The sequence below is a fragment of the Colias croceus genome, chromosome 1 (assembly GCF_905220415.1).
Source record: "Colias croceus chromosome 1, ilColCroc2.1".
Lineage (NCBI taxonomy): Eukaryota > Metazoa > Arthropoda > Insecta > Lepidoptera > Pieridae > Colias > Colias croceus.
Genome location: NC_059537.1, coordinates 6176217 through 6186446, shown reverse-complemented (window position 1 = coordinate 6186446; position 10230 = coordinate 6176217). Strand labels below are relative to the sequence as shown.

At 34.0% G+C, this 10230-nt stretch overlaps 1 protein-coding gene across 1 annotated transcript; it reads right to left on the bottom strand.

Moving 5' to 3' along the window:
* Positions 1-339: 339 nt before the first annotated feature.
* LOC123695970 (endoribonuclease CG2145-like) lies at positions 340-9035 on the bottom strand. Its single transcript, XM_045641930.1, has 6 exons — positions 8597-9035; positions 8085-8196; positions 7756-7840; positions 2788-2940; positions 2388-2476; positions 340-711 (listed from the first exon to the last, which is right to left on the bottom strand). Exons 1-6 carry the CDS (start codon positions 8968-8970, stop codon positions 475-477), a joined length of 1050 nt encoding a protein of 349 aa, XP_045497886.1. The 5' UTR covers positions 8971-9035; the 3' UTR covers positions 340-474.
* Between the last annotated feature and the right edge of the window lie 1195 nt (positions 9036-10230).

The following is a 10230-nucleotide window of genomic DNA, read 5'->3' as shown; positions in this document are numbered from 1 at the left end:
TTTTACAACAACTTCAGTTGTTATTACATCTTTAGTTAAGTAAGTGCATTTCCACAGTACGGTTAAAAATGGAGTGCTACAGAAACGATGGAAATATTGAATGGAAGTTAGGCAAGGGCTGGCTTTTGTGCGAGAGTATACAAAATGACGTTGACGCTTCTATTCGCAGCGAAACCGTTGCGCGTCCGCGGCGTGTTCGCTGCGCATCCGCGGCGTGTTGGCTGCGCATCCGCGGCGTGTTCGTTGCGCACCCGCTCCGCTTTGAAACCGCTCGCAATCCGCTAGTGTGATATGGCACTAAGGAAACAGGTATAAGAAGTAAATGATACAAAGTCCAAGTATTATTGAGTATTTTATTAAATATATATCTTATTGTACATTTTCTAACATTGTACGGTAACCATTTTAAGTTACAAAATTGATTTTTATATCGATAAATAATCTATTATTTTAAGAGATGTTAAAAAACTTAAATTAATACATAGGGTATGCAGTGTCAATGAGGATAACATTATCAGATTTCAAGGTTTTGGTTTGAATGGTAAATGGTACGTTATTGTAGCGCAACTTGCACGGCCTGTCAGGGCGCGCCATAAAGCACAGAGTATACAAGGCGGTTTCTAGCTCTGGTGATGTGCCGACGAACATTGTGATTTCTGGCGCATCCTTGGTTTCACTCAGGATTGAATGTTGCTTGAGAATCAGTCCTTTCTGAAAGTGATGAAAAGTTAATTAATAAATAGGTAGGTACCGTATGATGGTTGCGGAAGCGGTTCCACCAAATACCCGCGGCCCTGCCAATATAGCAGAGCGACGGAACACAGTGGAGTTTAGTCGGTAGTCCGACATAACCCAGGGCCCCTTCCCCGAGCGCTCTGGGTATGCCTAAATGCATTCTCCACTATAAAAAAAAGGTACCTACCGTATGATGATCATTAAGTATAGAATTAGAATTTAAATTAAAATCATAGATATTATGTAGGTTACAATGATGATGTTTGTTATTTAATTACAGAAATAAATAATAAAGGATGCCATTTTATTTGGTGTAACTTAATGATCTAAGGGTGTAAGTTAAGGACTTTTTGTATAGCTAGTGCCTAGTCATTTTTGACTACATCGAGTGACAAGATACATTTAATGTTAACATTGAATGTATCTTAATAATAATTATTAAAAGGCTAACCAGAAATGTTATGTTATTTTTAACAACTCGTATTTAATTTAATTTACGTAGACCATTTACCTACATACATTTATATTTACACTAATTTATCTATGAAAATTTTCACTTTCGCGTTTTTTATCCTCACAAACTTTCACATAATTGTAATAATACTGCGGGTTTTAATCAGCAAAATATTTGCACACAAAAACTCTACTTTCTTAGTGTGTTTATGTTCGACGAATCGTCGTAATTGCTTTATAATTGGTGACAAGAATATATAATTAATATTTAAAACATAATGTATCTAAGTATGTCCTATTCTAATAAAAATGCCCTCTAACGAATAAGTTATGTGATTAATGTTATAAAAAACATATGTACCCATTATATTTTACATGAAGTTATGTTTTGTGTGTACCTAAATGTCTAAGTTTTGTAAATTTACTCTGATACATGGCAGGTAGAACCTATTTAACTCATTGCAATGAGATCATTACAGTATTACGATTCATCGTTGTCATCAAACTTGAGTCATGCTTCTGTTATTGTATTATAAATATAATTTAAGGACTTGACACGAATGCCAATTACCTCTACCTAAGTAAGATAAAAAATACCCACGAAAAATTGATCAATGTTTTGTTTACAACGGCAAAGGCTTTTTTAGATTTAGATTTAGATGCTCAATGATATGATAAGTAAGTACTTTCGCAGTTAGATGCTATCTATCGAGTGTTTCGAAAGAGGGATTCCTCATGCGCTGTTTCATTCAAATTTTCGGAAATGACAATACCAAGATATGAAACTTATATTACAACTAGTGGTTCGCCCCGGCTTCGCCCGTGGTACCTACATGTTTAAACTATCCTATCTCTCAAGTTGGATCGAACTGCACATGGTGTGCGAATTTTATTATAATCGGTTAAGTGGTTTAGGAGTCCATTGAGGACAAACATTGTGACACGAGATTTATATATATTAAGATATCGCGGGATAGATTTCCGCTTGAAAGAGGAACTTTTACCATGAGCTATCTACTCAGATTAAAAAATATAGCAGCAGATATTAAAAATAATTTCTACTAAGTTGTATTTACTTCGGTATTCATATAACATATTTATATTATATCAATGAAATTAATGGCTTGACAGCATTTTGAATATTAAACAGGTATGAGGATAAAGATAAGCAGGAACTTCGTTAGGATTATAAAACTTACTCCAGATAAGTCGAGTTTATCTATGTAGCCCAAGTAGTTAGCTTTATGATCCATTTCTCTTTTAGCAAAGAACAACCAGCTGTGGAGACCTGAAACATGAATAAAATTAGTTTAGATTTTAAGAAAAAACACAAGCGAATGGAATACATACATGTATGGACCTATTGGTCGGTTGGTTGTAGGTAATAGGTACTAGGTACCTACCAGATAATCTCTATTATAAGAAAAATTGTCTGTACAAAAATAATTACAATTAACATATTTATTCTATAAGTAATACATTTTTTTTCCTGTTACTAGTTGGTACTTAGGTACCTACTAACTTAATAACTGTCGTCATTATTGTAATCGTGGTCTTTAGTTCTTGCAGATTAACTCATAGATTAACGTAGGAACTTACCCAGAACATCATTTGACTTTAGTTCAGCCATGAATATGTTTTCAAAAGCGCAGCTGCATTTGCAAAGGCCGGTCCAGTGACGAGCATATTTCGTGAACCAAATTTTCTTCAATATATCAACTTGTTCATTGTATTCGTTCATTTGATTAAGACCTGAAAGAATATTCGTAATCTTTACTTAGAATGTAGAGTATTTGAATGTATGGATCAATGTGCTTCATTTGGAAACTGCTTATTGATTATGTTGATTAACAATGATTTATATTATATTGTATGTAGCAACACTGCGTTGGTTGTGACACTGTGTCAACTGTCAGTTATGAAGGAAGTTTTATATAGTCTGTAATCTGCAAGATGTAAGAGGTTCCCCATGTTGTTGTGTGATTAATAAAGGCACGCTTCAATGATCAAAGTTTGTATCTTTAATCATCCCCGCAATCCTTAACAGGGTTATGGGCCCAGTAACACAGCCAAGTAAAGCCATCGGATATATGGTGAATTAATGAGTATTAAAGGACAGAAAATGTCAAAAGAAAAATATCAAATTGTCCCTTTCGCGGGGGACAATTACAACGCATGGGAGTTTAGATTGAAAAGTATCCTGCGGGATAATGGAGCAATAGAGGCGATCGAAAAGGAGGATTTCAGTAAATCTACAAATAACAAGCAATTGGAAGCTAAAGCCCAGGCTATTATAATAGCGGCAACCGCCGACAGTCATCTCGAATACTTGAAGGACAGATCTGCATATCAAATGATTAAAAGCATGGAAGACAGCTTTAAGAAGAAAGGTACACGATCTAAATTATTTATAAGAAGAGAATTATCCGATATGAAATTCGACGAACGGAAACCTTTAATGGAACATTTTATTGACATGGAAAAGCTATTTGCACAACTCGGGGATGCTGGCAGTGAGCTCTCGGAAGAAGAAAAGGTTAACTATTTACTACTATCCATGCCGAAATCTTATGAAGGCATTATCACGGCGTTGGAAACTATGGAGGAATTGAAAATGGACTTTGTGAAAAACAGACTGCTTGGAGAAGAGGAAAAACGAAACAGAGGAGCGATCAAATCCCTTGATTCTTCAATCTTTTTGTGTTATGGATGTGGACGCCCCGGACACAAAAAATTTCAGTGTAGGAGCACTCAGCAGGCACGACACAGGACTGGTGACTGGAGACTTCACAGCCGTGGACGTGGCGACTGGAAGTACAACGGAGGCCGAGACGACAGTAAGGCTACTCGTCATCAGACCCAGGGGAGAGGTAGAGTAAAGTCATTTCTTACCGGCACTGAAAATACTGAAGGTAACAAATTTGTAAGTTTTATGTCCTTTAGCGCTGAGACTGAACAGCAGAATAAGAATAGTTTTAAATGTGTTATAGACTCAGGTAGTTCATTTCATCTTGTAAATGACATTAATTTATTCTCTAATTATTGTAAACTGGATAAGCCAATTAAAATTTCAGCTGCCAAAAATGATGTTGATTTAGAAGCTGTTGGTATAGGAAAAATAAAATGTTATTTAAGTGATTTTAAGGTTAATATTATATTAAATGATGTGTATTATGTACCACAATTAAGGAAAAATTTAATATCTGTTTCCAAAATGGAAAGACATGGTTTAAAGATCATCTTCAATGAAGGGGAAGTTAAAGTTTTCTCACAAACCAATGAATTGTTTATGGTTGGGCATAGACTAGGATCCCTTTATTTTGTAGAATTTGAAGTAATATTTAATGATTGTTATTATGGTGAAAAATCAGACACAAAAGATAATTTAGTAGAAATTTGGCATAAAAGATTTTCTCACTTAAGCTATAGTAGTTTGAAAACTTTAGTAAATAAAAATATGGTTGATGGTTTAACTGATTTGAAAGAAAAAAATTTAGAAAATAAACATTGTGAATCATGCATACTTGCTAATATTACACGCCTTCCTTTTAATGGGAGAATGTATAAGGCTAGGAAACCCTTAGAACTAGTACATACTGATGTTTGTTCTGTTAGCCCGTCTACGTGGGACGGATATAAATATTTTGTTACTTTCATAGATGATTTTACCCATTTCACTGCAGTTTACTTATTAAGAGACAAGTCTGAAGTTTTTGAATATTTCAAGACGTATTATAATTATGCTAGTAATCATTTTGGTCATGGTATATTGAAGTTAAAGTCAGATAATGGTGGTGAGTATATTTCTAGAAATTTTAAATCTTTTTGTGATGAAAAGGGCATAGTATTGCAGTATACTGCTGCATATAATCCTGAAATGAACGGAGTAGCTGAGAGAATGAATCGTACTCTGACTGAAAAGGCGCGTGCATTATTGTTAGATTCACAACTTTCTAAAGAGCTTTGGGGCGAGGCCCTGAGATATGCGGTATATGTCACTAATCGTAGTCCCACTGCTTCTCTTAATGTTACACCATTTGAAATGTGGGAAGGAAGACGTCCTAATGTATCTAATTTCAGAATGTTTGGGTCATCTGCATATGCCCATATTCCTCAAAAACTCCGAATGAAGTTAGACCCTCGTGGTATTAAATTGAAAATGGTTGGTTATGCTCCAGGGGGATATAGATTATGGGATGATAATAAAAGGAGAATATGCATAGAACGAAACGTATTGTTTAGGGAAGAAACATGTTCAGAGTCACCTGAAACGGTTAGTATTGATGCGGAGTCTATCTCGGATAGGAAGGAGAAGGTTGGTAGTAGTAGTCCTGATAAAACCCAAACCAATAGTACTGAGAAAATTTTAATTTCTGATAATAATTTAGAATCATTACAATTTGAAGAAAGGAATATAGATAATGTTAATTCTAGGGAAAATAGAAAGAAAACTAAACCAAAATATTTACAAGATTTTGTTACTGATGATTCAGATTTAGGTGATATATTAATGGCATCATTTTTGTCTTGTTCTAATGGTAATGTTCCAGAAAAGTATAATGATATAGATTCTTATGACGATAAGGATAGGTGGTATGAAGCGGTAAATGAGGAAATTAAATCTTTAGAGGATAACAAAACTTGGGAAGTTGTAGAAAAACCAAACGATGTTAAGTTAATTGATTGTAGATGGATTTTTACAAAAAAGGCGGGTGATGTATATAAAGCTAGATTAGTTGCAAGGGGATTTCAACAGGAAGGTAGCTTTAATGAAATTTATTCTCCTGTTTTGAAATTACAAACTCTCAGAGTTCTTTTATCATTAGCTGTTCAAAGGAACTATTTAATTCATCAAATGGATGTTAAAGGTGCTTTCCTTCATGGTGAAATTGATGATGTTGTATACTTAAAGCCCCCACCTGGTATAAATATAGATAAAAATTATGTTTTGAAATTGAATAAATCACTGTATGGTCTTAAAGAATCTTCAAAAAATTGGTATAATAGATTTTATAGTTTTATGAAGAGTAAAGGATTTCAAAGAGCAGAAAGTGATTATTGTTTATATTTTAAGGATGGTATTTACATTTTGTTGTATGTGGATGATTTACTAATTTTGGGTGAGGACAATTTAAGGATAGATAATGTTAAAGAAATGTTATATACAGAATTTAAAATGAAAGATCTAGGATCTAAAAATTTAAAATATCTGGGTATTAATATTATTCAAGATAGTGATTGTTTGTATATTAACCAGAAAGAGTATTTAGAGTCTATATTAACAAAATTTGGTATGTCTGAAGCAAATACTAGTGAATCACCCATGGAAGTTAATGTTAATCTTGATGATTGTACGATTGATTACTCTTTAGAGCATAAATGCAGAGCTTGTATAGGTTCTTTAATGTATGCTGTAGTAGGTTCAAGACCTGATTTGTGTGCTTCTGTTTCATATTTAGCAAGATATCAATCTAGACCATCAGAAAGGTTATGGCAATGCTTGAAAAGGATCTTAAGATATGTTAAAGGTACCATTAATTATAATTTAAAATATACTAAGAATTGTAATTCCGAACCACTAGTTGGATATGCTGATGCAAGTTTTGCTGTAGATAAAGATAGGAAATCTGTAACTGGTTATATATTTAAAGTATTTGATAACAGTGTTATTTGGCGTTGCAAAAAGCAAAGCACTGTAGCTTTAAGCACTACTGAGGCAGAGTTATACTCCCTCAATGAAGCAACTCTAGAGGCTTGTTGGATTAGGAAATTATTAAATGAGTTAGACGTTAATTGTAATACCACTACCATATATGAAGACAATAAAAGTACAATATTTTCTGTATGTAATCCTGATCAAAAAAGAATGAAACATGTGGATGTAAAATACAACTTTGTTAAACATAAAATAGAATGTAAGGAAATTTGTGTTATGTATATACCTACAAAGCAACAAATAGCTGATATTTTTACGAAACCATTAAATAAAATCTCCCATAATTATTTTGTACCTAAATTAGGATTGGAATAAAGTTCAATTCGCATTGTGTATTTTTTAGTTTGTTAGTTTTGGTTAATACAAATTATTGTATTGTTAGTTCTTACTTATTCATTGTAGGTATTGTTAGTTATGTTGATATAAATCATTGGGGGGAGGTGTTGATTAACAATGATTTATATTATATTGTATGTAGCAACACTGCGTTGGTTGTGACACTGTGTCAACTGTCAGTTATGAAGGAAGTTTTATATAGTCTGTAATCTGCAAGATGTAAGAGGTTCCCCATGTTGTTGTGTGATTAATAAAGGCACGCTTCAATGATCAAAGTTTGTATCTTTAATCATCCCCGCAATCCTTAACAGATTATTGATAGATCTACCTATGCTGTATAATATCACAATACGACCATAGGAGCGAAGCATCAATGAAAAATGTTACAAAATATGAGGAAAACCGCCTCATACCGAAGTCAAAAGTACTAGTATTGAAATTGAATATACAAGCGCTAATTTCAGCATTAACCGATTATTTTTTTCAAACTACAGCTTAGTAGACGTTGCACCTACCTTTGCTAACCAGGAAATTCATCAAAGTCCTAATTGGACCAGTCGCAAGAATAGTGTTGATGTAAGTGACCTGTTCCGTCTCTTCCTGTGATAAATAAAATTCCAGTTTTACTTCAGTTTTTTTGTACAAAAGTACCTACATATTTTTTTTTTTTGCAAACAAAAACATGAACAATTAGACTTTAGAAAAAATATTACGTAATTAACGTAATTTCAAATTGCACTATCTGACTTGAAATTGCATTTAGGTAAATTCAAACATACTATATTGATAATATTGCATATGATATTGTCTTCGTTAAGTTATTTTGAAATGATAATTTACTTACATTTGGTGTTACGAACTCTGGCCTAATCACGTTCTTGTGATAATTATCAAACAAAGCGACGAACGGTCTTATCGTCGGCCCATTCCAAACATTCTCGGGCACGCTCAAGAGACTGAGAAACAATTGATTTTTAATTGCTTAATTTCGATTAAAAAAAATCATTTTCATAAATTAATGAATGCAAATCGCACATGAACCTGGTAATAGTGGCGAAAAGTAGGTATTCTATTTACACCTTTTAGAATTTAATAGCAAAATTGTGTATGTTGTTCTATATTATCTGAAAACAGCTATTCATTTCCCACATCATTTTCAGAAACGAAGTAATCGATTAAGTAGTAGGTAATTAATTTGGGCAAGGTCACTCAACATTTAATAAGTAGGTAACCTATTTATTGGATAAAACAACAATAAATCATTATTATCAACAATTATTGTCACATTAGTTTTGCATGCATATACTTAAGTTCATTAAAACATTGGTAGAAGAAACTATTTTTTATAATGCTTACTTGGTTTGTGCCTCATCAGTCTTGGACAGAGGGCTGGTTTTGCCTTGCAAATTGACTTGAATATAATTGAATGCGTTATTGATATCTGAATTAAACATTTCCTCGCTGATGCGAAGCAGGTCCTCGTCTGTTGTCGAGTCTTGCACTTGCTTGAGCATTTCCTCATAACTCTTCTTCTTAGCATAGTCCACTACGCCTCCGACTACCGTGCCGATTTGTTGAAGCGTGTTTGTGGCAGTGTTGCCTTGTTGTCCAGTTACCGAGTTGCCGATTAAGTTCGGCAAGATGCTGTTGAATATCTGCCCCGCGGCCGAGGCTATGTCATCCGCCTGAGAGGCAGCGAAACAAAGGAACAATATAATAGTCAACTTCATTTTGGACTGATACGCAACGTTGAGTATAGCCGGATTGTGGCGTACTAGTGATCTCCGTGGCCGCGGCTAGGAGGCGATACTGCACGACCTTTGGCTGACGTCACCTCCAACTGTGTATGGACGATGGAGATATGACATGTTATTGAGATTCAACCTGCGGATTTCCAGTTTTAGCGCGCTAGCGGGGAATTGGTAATGTGAATTGCTAGTCCGGTAAACAAAATCGACCTTCGCCTTGAATTATTATAAGTATGTTGCTTCCTAATAATTGGAAGTTGTGAATATAATTTATAATATGTACCTACAAGTTGTTTTGTATTTCTTTTCTATAAAAATCCCAGTTTCGTCATGCTGATTTTTTAAATGATTATAAAAATTGAAATGTTTATACGATAACGTTCTTTCGTATTCCCATCAGTTTTAAATATAAAGCCACTGATATATAATTAAAATGCCATGTAAACCTACAAATCTTAGTCGCATCCAAATTAAATATTATGTAGAAAGTAGGTAATTAAATAATAAGAGTGAATTTTTCGAAAATCAGCCATGTGAGTTTAAAAGAAAGTCAGTTACGGAGAGACATCATGAGCCGCGGACGGTCGCAGGCGAGCGCGCACCTGCAATGCAACTCTTGCGTGATGGGGGAAAATCGTATTATGCTTTATGTATTATGCATCATCTCGACCATCTCCGATTGCTGATGCTGTTAAAGAACTGTATAAAATAACCGTACTTGACAATGCCCAATGATTAGTTATAAACACTTGTTTTAGATAGCTACTAAATTCATACAAAGTTTAATTTTTATGAATATACTTACATGCAGTACCTATTTATTTATGTAAGTAGGTAGGTAGAGCGGATTTTAATTTCTTGTAATTGATTGATTGAAAAGTTAAAGGTGAACGTGAGATTAGAACCTCTATCCTTTATACCTTACCATATCATTTTTACTGTGAGCATAAAATAAGTATATAGATAGATATAGGTATTAAGCAGGCTAAAAATCAGCGCTGTTCAGGTGCCCAACTGCATGGCTGAGTGATGAGTCTGACTCGAATGCCATGTAAATTATTCTATTGCACGCCTCATAAGCGAAGCGTTGAGGTGGGTACTACTGTCACTTCGCGCAAAAAAAATCTGATTTTTCAAACTTAAAATGTCTTTATGTATCATACATTGCACTTGTAAGATAATACATACACACACATATTAAGAAAAAACACTATTTTTAACACTCATGATATTTTTGATGTC

Bases quoted from the DNA above. Each gene is read 5' to 3' on its own strand.
- LOC123695970 (XM_045641930.1), bottom strand. From the start codon at position 8,970: ATGAAGTTGACTATTATATTGTTCCTTTGTTTCGCTGCCTCTCAGGCG. The intron at 8,197-8,596 runs GTAAGCATTATA...ATTGTTTCTCAG, and splicing joins ACTGATGAGGCACAAACCAA to TCTCTTGAGCGTGCCCGAGA. The intron at 7,841-8,084 runs GTAAGTAAATTA...TATTTATCACAG, and splicing joins CAGAGTTCGTAACACCAAAT to GAAGAGACGGAACAGGTCAC.